Here is a 19,850-nt window from a genome sequence, read left to right as displayed (position 1 = left end):
CATTTCAAAATAATGTGGTAACAATCCACAAAGATATGCCCAGGTTAAATGAGAACATAACCCATCATGGTGGTTTAGGAAGAGTCTGAGAAGGAATTGATGTCTTTCAGCGATCTGTAAGAGCTGGTTAGCCAGATAAAGAAGAGGAAGAAAGTCCAGGTAGAGAGCCTAGGCAAGGTGATACAGGGAAAAGACAAGCAGTTCAGTGCTGCTGTTTCAAATATGAAGCAGAATGGGCATCAATAAAGGAAAGGTCAATAGGAAAAATATCATGGAAGTTTTGCAGTGCCATGTTAAGAAGCTTGGATTTAATTCTATAGTGCATGGTCTCTTAAGCTTTTTACATCACAGGTGATTATTAAAATTAATGAATTCCCTGACCCTGTTCTACAAAAAAAAAAAAAAAGCCTATGTGCACACACATACAGATATACAGGCAAATACAAGGTGGCCCACAATTACAGCCCCCAGATCTATACCCTTAGAAGTCAATCCACATTTAAAACCCCGAAAATGGAGGTAGGCAGGGTAAGCTGGGCTGGTGAAGGGAATCTTTTGCAGTATTTTAAACAGAGAATTACATGATCACATGTTAGTTTTACATACATTACTGTGAGGTATCATGACACACAAGTCTAGAGGCAGAGAGTATAGTATAAAGATGCTCTGTGTTCTAGCAAGAATAACAAGGCTGTGAACTTGGGTACTGGTAATAAGGCTCAAGAAGAAGCTAGAAAAGCAGCGGGTCTGGTTGAGTACTTGAAGGTGAGTCATGAGGAAGAGAAGTCAGAGGGGAACTTCAGATTTCCAGCTTGAGAAACTGGATGAACAAAATGGAATAGGAGGCTAGTGAAGAGGAGGAAAGGTATTTAGTTCATTTTTGGACATTTTGAATCTGAAATGTCTTTGAAACAGCTGGCTGAGAACCAGGCAATTGAGTACACGATGCTGAAGTTCTAAGAAGGAGAAATCAAGGCTAGTAATATCAACTTTAGGGGTCATATGAGAATCTACCAACTTGATTTTCATTGCATTGAAGTTACCCATATAAATACCGATTTCTAAAAATTCAGAACAAAGAATGTTTTAATTTTACCTTTTCCTTTTACCTTAACATAATTTTCCCTAGAACAAAATTGTAAAGAAAAGACAAAGGATTATGCAATTACTATCACAGTGTTCCCCTACAGGGTCAAAGGAGCCACAGAACCACCATATCATCAAGAAATCTAGCTAAACCCTCAAATTGGGTATACTCTCTTCTCACTGAAATGTCCTGTCTTCACTTTCACTCTACATTCACAGTTCTATAAGGTCCAAGTTAAAATCTATTGGATATAAAAGGTAGCCAAAAAAGTTCGATCTTAGATCCTACTTGATATTTTAATAGGAAAAATTCTTTTATAGTCAGTTTTATGTAACAGAATAAAATCATTTTATTGTGCTACAATGTTAGTAAAATTAATACATTGCTGGGAATCTGTAAGCTATCGTACCTGAACATGAAATTGACCATGGGAGCCTTCTAAACTGTCTTCCCCACAATCCATTCTCCACAAAGCAGCCAGAGAAATTTTGTAAATGGAAATCAGAGCATGACTCTCTTTGGCTTAAACCATTGAATGGATCCCCATGGCTGTTCAAATAAAACCCAAACCTCCCATCATGTAGGGAAGGCCCCACCCTAATTATATCTCCCTCTACTCTCTCTAGCTCTCCCTGGTTCCTTTTTTAAGCCTAGCTTTTCCCTGACTATAACTACTGTGTTTTCATCTTCCTGGAAGTATCTGCCCTCAGTTGCATAAAAATGGATCCTTTTCATCTTATCTTTCAGGTATCATCTCAAAAACCACTCCTGACAGAGGCCTTCCTTGACCACATCTAACCCTTAACTACCTACTGCACTCTCTGTCACATTACTCTTTTACTGTCTAGCCAGCACTTACTGCGATCTGAAATTATGATTTTTGTTTTGTATACTTGTTTTGTTTTTGTGTACTTTATTGTATCCTGGAGCCATAAAGCATAAAGGAGACATAAAGGCAGTCACTTCATTTGAATTGTTTTCATGGCACATAAGAAGTCCTTAATGTTTGTGGAATGCATGAACTAATTTAACTGATAGCCAGTTTCTGTAAAATTAGCTAAATAACTAGCTAACCAGAAGGTACTCTGAACAATGATGTCAACTTCTGTAGTCGGCACTGGCAAGCGAGCACCTTTCAGTAGCTCACAGTCTGCGGTAGAAGACGACAGTTGTCGTCTGTTGAGCAGTTGTGATCCAGTGTGATAAATGCTAACGAGGAGGTAAACATAGGGTCCTCTAGGATCACAAAAGAAAGATTCCATGAGGGCGAAGTTAAATCTGAACGACGAGTTAAGGAAAAGTGGTGAGGGAAAAGGGTGGAAGGAATGTGGTAAATGTCTGGATAGAAGGCAAAGTAGTGCAAAACCCTGTGGCACAAGATGGGAACCTGATACATTTGAAATACTTCCTTGTTCCCGGAGCATCCTCCTAAGGCAACTGTCGGGTTTGACGACATAGTAATATTTGTAACGTACTATGAATGATAGCTTGCCATATACGTTATGATTAATAAGCTCAGACTTGTATGTAGTGATTACTTATTACCAGACAGTTTCTGATATTCAAAGAAGAGTGAAAGCATTTCAGAAAAGGACTGCGAGTGAAGGCTTCTGAAAGATCCTGGGACTTTACCCCACCCTCTACACTAATTGGGTACAGTCCACTTTGGTGGACTGAGTTGGCGTGGGGGGCGGGGGTTGTTGTCTTGACAACAGATCTCATTGGCCTGTCAAAGTGAAACTGTTGGACGATTGGCTGCGAAGCTTTCCAGAGGCCTGCCCCGGTCGCTGATTGGATGAGGGGCAGCCAAACTCCCCCCACTCCTTTCCCGCAGGGTTCTGTTGCTCGGCAACCGATTTGCGACCTCCAGCGAAGCGGGCACCCAGTTACACCTGTGAAACGTAAACTACCCGACTAACGAGGGCCCCACGCTGCCCTGAGCTTACACCTCTCCCGCTCGCCGCCCGCACGGACGACACGGGTTGTGCCAGGTGCTCATCCAAGTTTGCCTTGAGACCAGGCTGTGGGCTGGCACGGCGGTCGCACACCGCAGTTGAGCACGTGCCCGGTTTCCTTCTTGAAGTCAGAGGAGAAAAAAAAGTCACTGTTCTATGTCCAATTTAGAGCCACTTCTGTTGGGAGGACACAACGTTCTGGGGCTCTAGAAAACAAGATTTATGTCGGAGTGGGAGAGTGACCGGTAATCTCAGACATCTGTCTCAGAGTGCAGCCTAGGAGTGTGGGGACAAGTGCCAGGCCCTTTGCTGCCTTATCATGCACCGCAGGGCTTACTTCTTGCTGGAAAGAGACTTCCAAGAGTTGAAGGAGAACAATTTTAAGGTAAGTACCGGGAACCTGGAGGGATGGGTTTCGTTGGGGTACAAATTTTTAAAAATCATTTTGATCCGTGTTTATTCTAGAAGGCATAATTTAGTTAAACCTAATTTGCCACTGCAGCATTGTTATTTAATGAGTTGATTGCACTGTTACACTATAATAATAACAATTATTATTACTTCATAATAACAGTTCACAATATTGAGCATATTATGCTAAGTAATTTATGCGTATTTAAGCCCTGAATAGCAAGTAGTAATTAGTAGGTGCAGGGCTGTGGCTCATTAATTACAATATCATAAAATAAGTAGTGTTGGGGTGCCTGGGTGGCTCAGTTGGTTAAGTGTCTGAGTCTTGATTTTGGCTCAGGTCATGATCTCACTGTTCCGTGGGTTCGAGCACCATATCTAGCTCTGCTCTGGCGGTGTGGAGCCTGCTTGAGATTCTCTCTCTCTCTTTCTCTCTCTGCCCCGCCCCTTCTAAGATAAATAAGTAAACTTTTTTTTTTTTTAAGTAGTGTTTTGTTTTACCTACATTAAATAGAAACCTAAGTCTTAGAAAGGTTCAGTAAATATTTGGCCCCAGGATTCTATCATAGGGTTTTCTGATTCCAAACGCCTTGCTCTTAAGTCTTAAGTTCTACTAATCACTGTCTAGTGCACTTTTCACCAACTGCTATCATAATGCACGAGTGCCTTTCCTTTATAATTTTAACACAGAGGAAGGCTTTGCCCTGAGTGCCACCACAGTGAGGTCCATAGGTGCCACAGGCTGATGTATCACTTATGGTATGGAGAATTAAAAATGGAAGGGGGGGGGGGAGGGGGTACTTAAGAGAAAGAATGGAAAGAAAGCCACCTTAGAGGGAATGCACAGAGGGCTACCAACAGTTGCTCCAGGTGTAGTTAAGTGGTTTTTTTCTGTTTCGACCCCTGCTATAGAAGTGTTGTCTTCGCTTGCAGATGTTAGAACAATTATTGAGTCCAACAACAAACATCCCGGATGCACAAACCTAACATTTGATGTTGTTTCTGCTCTACCTGAACTTTGTAGTTCTCTGGTAAAAGAGAATTTGATGAAGGGAGAAGTGATATGTAAATATAGATAATGGAGAAAATGGAAATATTATAATGTTTATCCAAACTAGCATTTAACATACTTAATAACGATGTGGTTGCTCAGAAATGTTTGTCAACTATATTTAAGTATTCCTCAGCATAAGTGATAAAGTTTTGCATGAAATACATTCTTGTCCATCCATTGGGACAGTACCTCAAGTATATGAAAATTTTATTTTTATATACAAGCATAATTTTGGAATTGTGTTTTTCTTAATGAAAATTTTTTACTTCATTCCTTCAATAGAGTATCCATATAGTTTTTTAAAGCTCTGAAGAAATTCCTGCTTTCCAACTCTTTCCTTCTTTTCTATTTGAAATCTTAAATAAGCTATTGATTTATATAAGCCACACATCTCAGTCTTGACTTTGTAGTCCCGCTTGCAATTTCCATGCTTATGATTTATTTTAAATTTACTATTGTGTGTATTTCTTGGAATCTACCTTAACTTCTGTGTAATAAGACAATATCTAGCATCTCCCCAAATCAACAAATAAATAAATTTATCAGGAAAAGAAAATGTGGAGTTTTTGGAATTCATTGTAATTTGATATCTGATCTTCAAAGCTGTGATATTTAATCTTCCACTTTGCTTTGTTTTTTAAATTAAAGGGTATTACTGCCTTTCCTGTAAGTGAAGATCTGATGGAATGGGGAGCTAGTATTCAAGGTCTACAGAATACAGTTTGGCAAGGTTTGTGTTTTCAAAACTAATTTGCTTTTTAAAAGTCTTTATGCCATTATCAGCCTATTTTCTTTCATGTATATAATAAGGTTATAATATACAAATTCTCTAAAATTTTAAAAGTATTCACGTGTTATTTTTTCATTATGTGCCTTAATTTCTTGCCATTTGTCAACATAGATGGAAATTTTAGATTTGAATTTTTCTTTATGCCAAATGTTAATGTTCTTACACTTTTAAGAAGCAGACACAGTAAAGTATATCAATTGGGAATATCATGTAAGCCTTCCATGAAATCAGAGAATAGCTATCAAAATTCCTACTTGCACAGAAATCCCACAATTATCTCTCACTTCTTTCCTCTGTGATTTTCCCCCCAAATTTTCACAAATCAAATTTTTAAATTTTTTTTTTTTCAACGTTTTTTATTTATTTTTGGGACAGAGAGAGACAGAGCATGAACGGGGGAGGGGCAGAGAGAGAGGGAGTCACAGAATCGGAAACAGGCTCCAGGCTCCGAGCCATCAGCCCAGAGCCCGACGCGGGGCTCGAACTCACGGACCGCGAGATCGTGACCTGGCTGAAGTCGGACGCTTAACCGACTGCGCCACCCAGGCGCCCCACAAATCAAATTTTTAAGAAGACTGGGCCACTATAAACGTTAATGACCATGCACTTTTTCTTTGTGGTTTAACAAGATAGATTTGTCGAGTGAAGCAGGGGAGAGAAACATAAGTGGATAATTGTAAAAAAAATATAATACCTGATAGTAATGGATTTTGAATGGAATGCTGAGGAGGCAGTGATTAGTTAATTTCACCTTGGAAAGTCAGGAGTGGCTTCCCAGGGAAGTGACACTTGAGTTGAATCCTTAAGAACGGGTAAAAGTTTGTCAGGTTTAGAAGGAGAGGAAGGAAATTCAGTCTGAGTGAACAGCATGGCAAAAGCTTATCAACAAGAAATGGTTCTGGAACAGTGAGTTCAGTAAATATGAGCAATACAGTGCAGGAGGCAGGTGTTAAGGGATGGAGTCAGTGGGCAAAAAGGGTTGATGGGAAGCAGGCTGAAAACACAGTGGGATTAGATTGTGCAGAGTGTGTTATACTGTGTAGGGGAGTCTACATACCCTGTGATCCAATTTACTTATAAATAAAAATCCAGGGACCTTGAGGAGGCTAACGTGTAGAGAAACTTCAGGTTTCAGGTAATCAGTGCCACATGACACTTCTGTAAAAATGTTTGTGTCTTTATCATAGGATTATTCTTCCAACTGACAATAAATTTTACATCGGAGTACAATTTGGTCCCTCCAGTTGTGAAATTCTTAACAATTCCTTTTCATCCAAATGGTAAGGACCAAATGAGATTTCTTCATTGGGGCTCTGTCCCTATTGTCCTTGTTCCTCATAAGTGTTTAAGAATGTTTCTTTTTAACAGCTTTGTTATGGTTATATTAGTAAGCATGCTTATTGGGTAAAATATGCAAAGGCACGATAAAATTATCAACTTGAATCCTAACTCACAGAGCTATTGCTCTCAACACTTAAATTTATTTTCTTTTTACTATGTATGTATTTTTTCTACATAGTTGAAATATTACATATGAAGTTTTTAAAATGACATGTTTATTTCTGCATTATTAAACATTCTTCAAAGGTCATTTTTGATGACCAAATGATAACTATTCTCGTTTTGTTCAATATTCTCATTGCGTCTAATTTTTTTATCATAAAAAATGATGCACTGACAAATTAACATTTTAGAAAGAAATTAGTTAGAATGCTGTTCAAGTTATATACAAAGTGAATTCCTGATATATCAAAAATCTAAAAGTTTTACATACTAAAAAGAAGAAAATCTAATAGAAATTTTTATCAGCTTGATGAGGAAGGCCTTTTCAAATATGATAAAACCTAGAATCCATGAAAAAAGCATGGTACATTAAACTATATAAACTTTTTAAAACTTCTCTATGTCCAACAATATTATAAACAGAGACGAAACACATGACTTTTGCAAACCAAGGGAAAATATTTGCAATGAGAACAGAATATCTACAACATATAAAGAGCACTTAAGAATCAATAAGAAAAATTAAAGCAATAGAAAAATGGGCAAAAGTTATAAACAAACACTTTATAGAAGAAACATAACAAAAATAAACACAAAAAGATGTTCAGCCACACTAGTAAGAAAATAAATGCATATTAAAACAAAAATTATGATTCATTGCTTATGTTTACAAAATGTTAAAAATCTACACAATTTTAGTAGGGGTAGGCAAACATGGGCTCTCTGACATAATGATGACCTTAGTGTGACCTATGTGGGAAGCAGTTTGACAGTTTCTAATCAGCAATAAAGGGCAAACAGCCCTAAATCCATGTAATACCATATTTATAAATGATTCCATAGAAATAGTAGCACAAGTGTGGAAGAGTATGTTTAATATTTAAAGATGTTTGTTCCCAATAACAATGTTGGAAACAGTAAAAAGGGAGATAAACACCAGTGTCCATTGATATTGGAATTTTTAAATAAAATATCTTACAGCTATATACATAACAAGGAAGATATATAAAAGCAAGACTTTTTGGTCATTGCTATATTCCAAGAATATTCACTACTTGGCATATATCTGGTGTTCAAATATTTTTAAATAAATATGTCCAGTGACACCTGGGTGGGTCAGTCGGTTAAGCATCCGACTCTTGATTTTGGCTCAAGTTATGATCTTGCACTTGTGAGACTGAACCTCACATCAGGCTCTGTGCTGACGGTGCGGAGCCTGCTTGGAATTCTGTCTCTCTCTGCCCCTCTCCTGCTCTCACCTGCAAGAACTCTCTAAACAAACAAACATCAAAAAATAAATAAATAAATAAATATGTCCAGAAATATGTTGATGATTCACTGTTAAATGGAAAAAAAAAAAAAAAACACACACACACTTCAAAGAATAACATGTAAGATATAATTCCATTTAATGAAAAAACAAAAACCATACACACACACGCACACATGTGTGTGTATATTTGTATAGCCCAACTAGTAATAATTCTAAAGAGTGGCATTAGTAGGCAAGGGAGTTTTCATATTTTACTTTATATACTTTCATATATTTTTTCTCCAAGTACATTATTACTTTGTAATTTTAAAAAATCCCTATTTTTAAGGGATAAAATTAAATTTATGGTACAAAATTCAGTGTGTATGTTTTATATTATTTGCTTAAAATAAACACAAATGAAGTTACTGGTTAAATATGGGGTGGGGGGGGAGGTGGTCTTCTTAACTCATAGTTACAAACCTTCCATTTCCACAAAGTACAAAGAGCTTCTGTCTCAAGGAGAGAAAGTATAGAACATCTGTGATTGCTGGTCTTTCCCTCCGTCACTACTTGAGTGACTTATCTGTTGGGGAAATAGGAGGAAAAATTGAACACGTGTGGCTCAGCACTTTCTCAACACTTTATTTCCAACCAGCCTTCCCAGAGAATGGGTGCTGTCTCACTTTCTCCAGGCAAGAAACGGGCAGGCCTTCAGTTTGGGTGTTAAGTCCAAATCAGGGGGGCTTTTTGTGGAGCTTGATTAAAGCCATTGATCATGCATTCTCCATTTCGATCTAACCTACAGTAAAGTTGATGTTTCACAGTTAGGCCTGTTTCATTATGTATGAACTCGGGAGGAGCAGAGTATTATTTATTAGCCCCCAAACTCTAAAAGATGGCTGTATATAGTTCTAAGTCTTTAGATACATAAAGCCAAGTTGCCTTTCTGGATGCTATTTACACTTCCACCAGTAACTGTATACAAAGTTCTCATTTTATCACTCTCCAATTCTGGGCATGGAAACTTCAGAGACTTTTTTTTTTTTTTTTGCCAATTTTATAAAAATCTCACTTTTTTATTTTAATAAGCACTTCTTTGAATATTTGCGAGTTAAACATTTTTTCATGTCTGTTGATGGTATTTCTTATTTTGCAAATTGTCAGACTTAGCAATGTTTATTACATTGTCTTAGATGTTGCAAATATTTCCCTCTGTCACTAATTTTTAAATTTTGCTTATGCTGGCTCTTTTATATCTGGGATTTAAAAATTTTTATGTGATCATATCTATTAGTCTTGTCCTTTGAGATTTTTGTAATTATCTTTAAACTTAGCTGACCCTTTCCCCAAACACAATCAAATCATCATTTTAATATTCTTTTAGTTGTTCTGTAGTCTTATTTGTCATATTTAACTCTATTCTTTCTTTAAAATACCGATTTAGTTAACTGAGGTGACTGAGTGGCTCAGTTGGTTAAGCATCTGACTTTGGCTCAGGTCATAATCTCATGGTTCACAAGTTTGAGCCCCACGTGGGGCTCTGTGCTGACAGCTAGGAGCCTGGAGCCTGCTTTGGATTGTGTCTCCCTGTCTCTCTGCTTCTCCCCCTCCCCCCCCCCCCCCCCGCCTCTCTCAAAAACAAACATTACAAAAAATTTTGTAATAAAATACTGATTTAGTTAATTAACTGTGTCAGGGGATATGCTAAGCTCTACGTATCTTTCCAATCTGTATATAACAGAACAAAGCTGGCAGAGAGGTTTTGCTGTCCTCATCATGCAGTATCATTTCTGGATGTAAGGCATTTACTCTGTGACCAGTGGGAAGGGGGAGAACCACAGAGGGCAAAACAGCTTCCTTCAGGAAATATGATGTAGAAGTTGCACACTTTCCTTCTGCTGATATCCCGTGATTACATTTTAGTTACATGGTCGCATCTCACTGGAGGAAAGGCTGGGGAAAATGCGGGCAACCATGTGTTTATCTAAAATCACAGAGAGGGATGGAGATGGGGGCAGGCATAGAGCTTCTTATCACAGAAGAAATGGAAGAAAGGAAGAGTAGATACCAGAGGACAATGAGTAGTCTGCACACTTGTTGATTATCTTTTCTTTTGCCGCTGACTCATAATTGCACTTTTAACATACAACATTGTAACCCATAGTAGGATTTGTTTCTAAAGGTTATCACATTGTTTAATCTCACATCCCACTCCAGGGTTATAATTATTATAGTTTTACAACACGATGTCAAATCCAACAGCTCTCTTTTCACCTTTTCACAATTTTCTTTTCACTTCTTAGCTTTTTATGGCAAGGTTTTTCTATTAGGGTACAAATGTTTCTCTTATTATTTACAAAAGTTTTTAATATGCTAATAAAACGTACTTTATCTTTTGATTCTTTTCAGTGAAGATAGTTTCTTTCATTGTATCCCCCTTTCACACATTAGGAAAGTGAGACCTAGAGAGGTAAAGTTAAATTGCTCAAGGTCACAGAGCTGACAAAGCAGGGGAGTCAATGTTCAGATCTATGTGTATGCTTTTAACAGCTACACTATATCAACTGCCAGTCACATTCACTGAAAATACTTTTCTGCTTTCTCGTTTGCTTTCTGATTTTGCCTGTGATATTTTGATGTTCATAAACTGTAAATGATAATTTTATTATATGTGTCAATATTAATGTATTATTTCAATACAGTAGACCAAAATACTGGTCGGGCCTGTATAGATTTTTTGGACGACCCTGCTAAGTGGAATACAAGCTATACATTGAGCAGCATTCTATTTACCCTCCAGGTAAGAACAGAGTAATACAGTGTTCTCTTTAAATTTGTTTACAAGTTTATTTATTTATTTTGAGAAGTGGGGAGGGTCAGAGAGAGAGAGAATCCCAAGCAGGCTTCACACTGTCAGCTCAGAGCCCAATGTGGGGCTCGATCTCATGACCATGACCACTCCATCTCATGACCATGACCACTCTCAAAATCAAGAGTCAAGTGCTTAACCAACCGAGCCTCCCAGGCACCCCTAATGCTCTCTTTAATACTTTGAACTCTCCCAGTTATTCAAAATATAAGGAATAAGATGTACAATGCATATGTAAATGTTTGAAGGATTTGAGTAAGCTTATGTAAATCAGTAACATTTTTACACCAAGGTTATAAAGTGGGACTTACAAAGATTATTATTTTAAAGTGAAATTGATAGTTAGGTCCCTTTACAATGAGAGAATGCATATTTTATTTAAAAAAAAGAACTGGATGGTTTCAATTCTAGAAATACAGTCTTAAGTTTTCTTTTGGCTTCTAACTTCACTTCATAATATTGGATGTGATCCTTCTTCATTCATGAATCTTGCTTGCTCAGAGAGGTGGATCAAATGGCTAGAACTTAAAATGTTCAGCTTTATCAGCTTGGCTTCTGACAGTGCTAGCGACTTGCTCTTTTATAACTTTCATATCAAACCCAGGGAACAATTAAACCAGGGATTCCCTGCCCCCTCCCCCCCCAGACTGATGCCTGTTTCTGGAATGCCCCCTTGCCTCTTGGATGCATCGTCCTAAGAAGCATGCCTCAGTGTTGTGTTATTTCTGTCCCTCAATGAGCCTCCTTTCTCCTCTGGTGCTAAAATAAATTATTTCAGTGGCACTTGCTTTGACCACCTATAATCCAGCTCAGCGATGTCTTTTCCATGGACCTACTTATATCATTAATAATATCTGAAGATAAACTATTAAATGTTGATTATCTGGAATACTTAGAGAATAAAGTATTCTGGCTTAATTGAATTCTCTCCATCACACAGAATTATAAGAGAAATTCTGTTTCTTATTTTTGAAAAAAAATGTTCTGTGTAGTCATCTTAGTATATACTGAGAAAAATAATCTTTTTGAAGATTAAATGCTCAAGCTTATTCATTCATTCATTCTACAAATATGTACTGAGCATCTACCTGTGTTAGGCCATGTTTGGGAAGAGATATTTGAGCAAACACTGGAAAGAAGTAAGGGAGTATGATATGCAGGTCTCTGGGATTGATCTTCTGGATTCCTTCAGGGTGAGTCACATTCCAATCTCTTCTACCCAAATTAGGATCTGCCTGAAGAATAGTAAAACCAAATGTTCCCAAAATGTAATGAGTGAGGGCAATCCAGAATGAAATAATAGAGAATTTGAATTGCAGACTAATTTAATAAAAGGAAGATTTAGGGCTCTGAGTTCAGGGTGCTTCGTCCTGCCACTTCGCACCTTTGTACCACTGGACAAATTTCTTCACTTCTAAATACCTGAAATTCTCCATCAGTAAAATGGGGCTGTTAGTAACTCCCTTGTATAACTTGTGAGGATTAAATAAATTAACACATGAACTTAGAATCGTGAGTGGTCCAAGAAAAGAACTCAATAAAAGCTAGTTAATATTATGATTGTTCTTACCTTTAACAAAGTGACAGCAAAGTACAGCCAAATATATCATGGAAAGCCAGTAGATGACACAGTTGTTTGTCTTTTTATTTTTCAGATAGATTTACAAAACAAACATGCTCACGTTACAGATCTGTAAGATAGTAGAAAGGAAAAGAAAATCACTGATAGTCATAAAGAAAACCCCTAATCCTGCTGTTATTAACATTTCCCTGTAATGTTTTCTCCTCTGTTTTTGTTTTTTTTTTGTTTGTTTGTTTGTTTGAAATCTTTCAGTTCCACATTCACTACAGTGTCAAGCTCAGTTCTGTTGCCTGACAAACAACCCCCTTGTCCTCACACCTGGGCTTCATTCTCTCCCTGACGTACCATGCAGCCCCCTCGTATTATATCTTCATGCTTTTCTTCACTCACAGTGCGTGGTTCAGTTCAGGTTAAAAAGCATTTATAGAGCTCTCAATTCTAAAGTTACAAACTCAAGCAAGTCTTGGACCTTGAGAAGTGCCCAGTCTGGTTTCTGCCTGACAACCCAGTCTCTCCTTCCCTCTTGCTCGGTCTGTCTGGCAAGCGGCTGCTCCCATCAGCAGAGTCAGGGCAAATGAGTCCTCCTTTGGGATACCTTTCCTGACTTTCTTTCATAGGTAGAACTGATGGGTTTGATGTTTGAGGAATTTCTTTTGTCCCCCACCCAGTAAGTAGTACTCTAAACAGATTTCTATCAGGGCACTGTAATACTGTAAAGCACATACTGCTTTCTTATCTGTCTTCTCCTGTTGGACTAGAAGCTCCTCGAGGTCAGGGAACAGGTCCAATTCATCTCTGATTCCCCAGTACCTACCCAGGACAATGCTGACGGTAGGTACTAAGTAACACAAATGGAAGAACGAACCTGAATTGTTGCATTGTTTCAATTATGGTTTATATCTATAAATTACTTGACCTGTTTATTTTTCACTTAATATTTTATCTCAAGTAATTTTCATATTGCTGCAATTAATATTTTAATAGCTATTTAATGGTCCTTTTGAGGTCAGCACTGCCCAGTAGAACTTTCTGCACTGACAGAAATGTCCAGTATCTGCACTGTGTAATACGGTGGGCACTAGTCACATGGCTACTGAGAACTTGAAATGTGGCTGGTGTAACTGAGGAGGACTCAGTTTTTCACTTATTTTATTTAATTTAAATTTCAATAGCCACATATGGCTAGTGCCTACTGTAATGGACAGTACATGGATAGGCCATCATTTCTGAACACTTCCCTTTAAATAACAGATGAGACCTACGTATAATTATCACATTGTTTTTCAAGGGAGTAGCATTTGAAATGTGTCTAAAATATTTTAAAGTCTAACTATACTAATCATTTCCTCCTAAAATTTTTATAATCTCATAAAATATTTTAAGAACACTTGTACTTCAATATATAGTGCAAAGGTAAATACCAACACCTATCCATAAAAGGAATTCCAAATTCATGGGCTTTAACTAATTGAAAATTATAAATTATACCTACAGTTACAGTTGTTTACCAATGCTTCAGGTTTGTTTTGTACTTATCCTCTGGAAATCTGCTTTATGTTCTTTCATACTATCACAGGGCTGATTTAAAAGTTGGACCTTTATTTTTTTTTTTACTATTTTAACAAGGTGTCTGATTGATACATTTGAGTATATTCCAGTTCTTAAAAATCATTAAGTACATGTAGTAGCTTGTGTACACATTATACGGAAAGGTCTTGGGCACAGTGTCAACGTGAAGACTGTTGAATAAACTTTACCAGATGTGCCTCTGAGTAAGATTGCCTCTCCAGCCAAAGACCAAAAGCTTGCTCTTGAAGATAAGTTTGATCTGCTTCCTGCCCACTTTGAGAGGTATAGTGCAACCCACACTGAATCCTTATTCAAGCAACTTATAATATTCTTGGAAACATAGCTCAAATGTGTTTTCCAAACAGAAAAACTCAAATAACAGCAGTAAATTCTTAATGCTTTTGAGATATCAGATGTCAGATTATTGCTTTCATTGGTCATGACTGCCATCGTTTCCATGACACATAAGCCACAATTATCCACTTGGATCTACATGTAGGTATTCTGGTAGTTATTATTTTGGCTGTATTTTATTATCTAATTTGAATGTTGTAATAGTCACAATACTGAATTATTGAATAAATACTTGCAATTTGGGAAAATAATTAAAAATTTGAGGTGATGGATAGACAAGATTATGGTTTAGCGGAACTATCAAGTTTTGGTTACTACTGGTCACCCTATTTTGTCCAGATGCACATATACTATAGCAGGCAGAATTTTCAAGGTATCCTAAGACTCCCATCCTCTGGTTATTCAGTATAATATACACACTGCTGTAAAAGGACTTTGCAGATGGAATTATGGTTACGAATCAACTGACATTAAAATACGAAGGTAATCCTGAATTATACAGGGGGACCCAAAGTAATTATATGGCCTGTTACCAACAGAAGAGGAGGACAGAATAGTCACTCAGAGAAATACAGTGGAAGAAGGAGAATGGTTGTGGCAGGAGGGGACATCAGAGCAATTCCAAGAATAGGAAGGGTTTTTTTAATACCTTAATTTCTCTGAGATGTAGGGGTCCAAATGTAACCTGCAAGAGACCTCTTGTAGCTAAGGATGGCCCCCAGCTTACAGCCAGCAAAGAAACAGGGACTTCAGTCCTACAAAGTCAAGGGTCTGAATTCAGCTAACAAACAACCGGAATGAGCTTGGAAACAGATTCTTTCAGAACCTCTCATAAGGGCCCAGCCAGCTGACACTTTGATTTTAGTCTTGTTAAATCTGGAAAAGAAAAACCAGCCTAATCACCCCAGACTTCCCACCTACAGAAGTGTGAGATAATAAGTTTGTATTGTTTAAGCTGCTAAAGTTGTGCTAATTTGTTACAGCAGCAGTAGAAAACTACAGATAAAAAAATTAATCATTCAGGGATCTGGAGGAATATTGAGGTATACACAGCCTTAATACATATGTTTGCTTATCCATATCTAAGTATGGTCTTATGTTAAAATGTAAACCTTTGGGGTGCCTGGGTGGCTCAGTCAGTTAAGCATTCAACTCTGGATTTTGGCTCTGCACTGGCAGCGTAGAGCCTGCTTGGGATTCTCCCTCACCCTCTCTCTCTGCCCCTGCCCTGTACTCAGTAGTGTTCTCTCTCTCTCTCTCTCTCTCTCTCTCTCTCTCTCTCTCTCTCTCTCTCTCCCTCTCTCTCCCTCTCTCTCCCTCTCTCTCCCTCTCTCTCTCTCCCTCTCTCTCCCTCTCTCTCTCTCCCTCTCTCTCTCTCTCCCTCCCTCTCTCTCTCCCTCCCTCTCTCTCTCTCTCCCTCTCTCTCCCTCTCTCTTTCTCTCTCAAAATAAACAAATAAACATTTAAAAAATAAAATGTAAACTTTTATTTTTTAATGGGAATGTCTCAGTGTTTCCTAATGTTGAGTTTAATTTATACATAAATTGAACTTAAATTCATGTGGTAGAAAGGAATAGGTCATAGGAAGGAACTTATAACTTGCTTTGTTTGGCTCATGAATGTGCAGTATAAAACTAAGGTAGATCAAGAGTTTCTTGAGAGTAGGGACCATGTCTCATTTGTCTTCATATCTGTCTCCAGATGGAGGCATAGTAGACATTTAATAAATGCTATTATTCTTGTATGTGTTTGCTTGTCTTTTTGCCCTAACAAAAAAGTTTACTTTAAAAACTCTAATTTTTCTGGTTTTTTCCTGTAGGTTATGCTTTCGAATCCAGTGCTAGAAAATCCAGTGAATTTGGAAGCAGCCCAAATGCTGATTAAAGATGAATCTCTGTACAAACAAATAGTTCTAAGATTTTTCAACCAACCATCACAATGTAAGAAGTGCCTACTTACTGTTTTTTGCCAATTATTAATTATACATTTATGCAAATGAATGACCTAGCAAATAACTGTTACATGAGGGAATGTTTTTTGTATCCGTTTTCAGTAATGAAATCATACTAAGATCTCTCCTACTGTACTGCTTTGTCAAGCTACTCAGTCATCAAAAAGCCAGTCAAAAGTTGTTCTTTGAAGGTTATCAGCAATCATAAGCTTAGTATTTTTAAATGTTATGGTCATAAGGATGGATGGTACTGACTGAAAATTATTTACCCATCACAAAGACATGACATCTGATTTTAACTCTTCGATCTATAATGGATATTTCCCAGACTTCATCTGCAATACCCCAGATCTTACTGATCTGGAACTCCTTTCCTCTTGATTAGCAAGCAATATGTTTAGCTTTTTGTTCTGAAGAGTTCTTCCTCAACGTATTCCTTCTAAGAGTCCATGTGGAAATGACACCTGAAGCTCTTGAATCTTTCTGCTCTATTGACCAGTGATGTGTTTTATATATATAATATATATATATATATTATATATATAATATTTTTATGTATTTTTACATATATATACATTTTTTTTTTTTTTTTGCTCACTCTCATCCTGCCAGTGACCTCTTCATGACTTACCCCCATCGTCTTCACTGTTTCTGTGTTAGCAGAGTAATGCTGTTGGCTTCTTATGACCAGGGAGGTTTGCCACAAATGAGGGTTAGGCCCCTAGGGACAGTTCTTTCCTCTATGTCCTGCCCCTCCCCCTTCTAGCAGCACACGGCAGCCATGTGTCATAGCTGGTATTACCTCCCCAACAGCAAGCCTTGCTGTTCAGACTCGCTCTCTCAAACTGAGCTCTCTGTACTTTTTTGTTCAGATGTCCCCTGCTTCTTTTTACCTTCCCTTTGTAGGGCTTGCCAGTCCATTAGCTAGGTCTGTACAATTGTGACCAAGTTCAAGTGCTCCTCCATACGACTTCTGGGTCTGGTGCAAATCAAGCAGTGATGACAGGCATCTTTTTCAGTATCTTCAAACACGTCATGATAGTCATGGAGTCCCTCAACCAATCCCTGACAGTTTTGAAACAGGTTTGTACACAGAGGAGTCTGATCGCTTCACTCTGGCCACATTTCTGACCCACTGGAATACTATAGCATCCACAACTGTATCCTCTACACTCAGTTACTATTTGTGGAATGAATGAATAAACAATTTATATCACTTAACCGTTCATTGAGCCCTACAGTACCATCATTATAGAGAAAGATTCTATAACAAAGCTATGTCCACAGTCTAGTAAATGGAAATTTAAAAACTGGTTTTAAAGGATTTTCTATAGCAAATGATTCTGTGCAATAGATTTTGGGTTTGCCCTGCAAAAAGGAAGGATGAGAAAAAAAAAAAACTTTAGAGTCCTTCCTTTTGTCCTCCTGTCTAGTAGATGCCATCCTTCACTCCTTTTGGTTCTCCAGCTGTGCCATAAAGTCAGACAGAAAAGCTGCCCCAGTTGCTAAATCTCCCTGCACAGGAGCAACAGAGCAAATAGAACTTTGGCAGGTTTTCACCATATTCTTTAGTTATGTTGGTGAAATATGTGGGAATCCAAGACAGTAAATAGTTATCAGCTTGCTTGCCACCTCAGCCAGACTGTGAGTGGTGGCCTAGGGTTCCATAAAGAGACTGACTTCCTGCAGCTTCCAAGGGCAAGAGTGTCCATGATGCAGGAGAGACAGCTGCTAAGGGGGTGGGAGGCAGGGGAGAAGTAGCAGAAAACTTGTTCTAAATTAGAGGGTATCAAACTATGTGGATTTCTGTGAAAAACTTCATCCAGTGAGAATAAATTACTTGTAACACTTTAGAAAAAAAATTTTTTAATGTTTATTTATTTTTGAGAGAGAGGGAGAGACAGAGCCTGATGCAGGGCTCATACTCATGAGCCATGAGACCATGACCTGAGCCGAAGTCAGACACTCAACGGACTGAGCCACCCAGGTGCCACTACTTGTAACAACTTGAAAAAAATGTCTCACTAGAATGCTTCAAGAGTCATCTTTCATATAGTTTAAAAGATTAATAAAGAGAGCTAGAAAATGCTTAAAAGGAATTACCATAGTTTTAGATAACCCAAAACTAGAACAGATAGTTAATTGTATAAAAGAGAAACTCAAGAAGCAGCAAATTGTATCCTCTCTGGAGGCATTGATTATAGGCTGGAACTACACCCTCAATACCCAGTGTACTGTCTGTTGGTAGGTATTGAATAAAAACTTGTAGAATGAATTAATGAAAAACTGCATGTAAACTTAGATCCTGATTTTACTTCATAGTTTACAAAATGCTTTCACACACATTTATTCATCTGATGCTCAGCCTCTTCCTCAGTGAGGAAGCTGAGGGTCATTGGTGAAGTGGTTGGCCCTAGGCCACAGAGAGCAAGCTGCAGAGGTCAGACCTTCAACCCAGGTGTTCCCCTTCCTTTGTGCCTCCAAATTTAATAGGATGAGCATAAAGTCATTCATTTGGGATCAGAGCATTAAAACTTCCCAGGAAAGAATAAGAGAGAGCTGACTTGGCAGCAGAACTCCCTGAAAAACTTCTTGGGGAATTTATTTGATCACAAACTTAAGGTATAGAAAGTGCTTTTCCACCAGGTACCTGTTGTATGAAAATCCTACCCTACTCTGGTGTGCAGGGCCCTCATCTGGAGTTACCAGCATGCTCAATCTGGAGCATCACATTCCCTGAGCTGAAGAAACTGTGTATGTTTAGCTAATGGAAGAGATGATAAAAGGCAGCTGTAAAAGCTGTATTCAAATATTTGAAGGGCTTTCATAGAGAAAAGGGCAATTTCCTCTCTGTTGTTCCAAAAAACTGAAGTAGCTGCAATCAGTTCTGCCTTCCACAGGCCTACTAGGTTGTAGCCACTATGGTCCAGAATCTGCAGGCTTGGCCCTGCCTCGTGCTGGTACATACCTTAAATACATGGGGACTTCTCCCTCATAATCAGTGGTCTGGAATTAATTTCATTAGCCTAAGCCTAAGCCTAAGCCTAAGCCTGGTATTTGGTATGCAGACATGCAAATGCCTCTCATTCCCCAAACTTTCCATAACGTGATGTTTGTCTAGCCTGAACAGCTAGGTCTCAGGTCTCTGCCTTGGCGTATTGACAAGAACACGCTAAGCTGTGAGCTCAAACCCAGATGATGGAGGTCCCAATGACCTTGCCAAATCCTGCCATCTTCTTTGGGACTGGACCCTGTCTCTCTTACTGGTAACGAGAGTGTTCATGTACACCGGACTGCCTGGGACAGTCCTGCTATAATTATTTCTAACACCCCCCTTTACTCTGTGCTCTGGTTTGCACAACAAATTACATAGTCAGAGGCATCTGGCATCTCCAATTCCTAAATTGTTTCCCAGGTTCTGAAGTGTAAATTCACATGCTTTTTATTGGTGTCCCCTCATCATGTCATTT

General features: G+C 38.2%; 1 protein-coding gene across 1 annotated transcript in view; it reads left to right on the top strand.

The window, feature by feature from the left end:
* The first annotated feature begins 2,341 nt into the window (after nt 1-2,341).
* UBE2U (ubiquitin conjugating enzyme E2 U) overlaps nt 2,342-19,850 on the top strand; it is a 62,081-nt gene continuing 44,572 nt past the window's right edge. Inside the window, exons 1-5 of the mRNA XM_019449022.2 lie at nt 2,342-3,427; nt 5,156-5,237; nt 6,485-6,577; nt 10,758-10,855; nt 16,249-16,369. Coding sequence (XP_019304567.2) covers nt 3,362-3,427; nt 5,156-5,237; nt 6,485-6,577; nt 10,758-10,855; nt 16,249-16,369 — 460 coding nt within the window. The 5' untranslated portion in view covers nt 2,342-3,361. The remainder of the gene's footprint in view (nt 3,428-5,155; nt 5,238-6,484; nt 6,578-10,757; nt 10,856-16,248; nt 16,370-19,850) is intronic.

Source organism: Panthera pardus, unplaced genomic scaffold (genome assembly GCF_024362965.1).
Source record: "Panthera pardus isolate Hobbes unplaced genomic scaffold, ASM2436296v1 HiC_scaffold_11, whole genome shotgun sequence".
NCBI classification, from domain to species: domain Eukaryota; kingdom Metazoa; phylum Chordata; class Mammalia; order Carnivora; family Felidae; genus Panthera; species Panthera pardus.
Note: the sequence above shows the minus strand (reverse complement) of the source record. Positions and strands in the feature narration are given on the sequence as shown.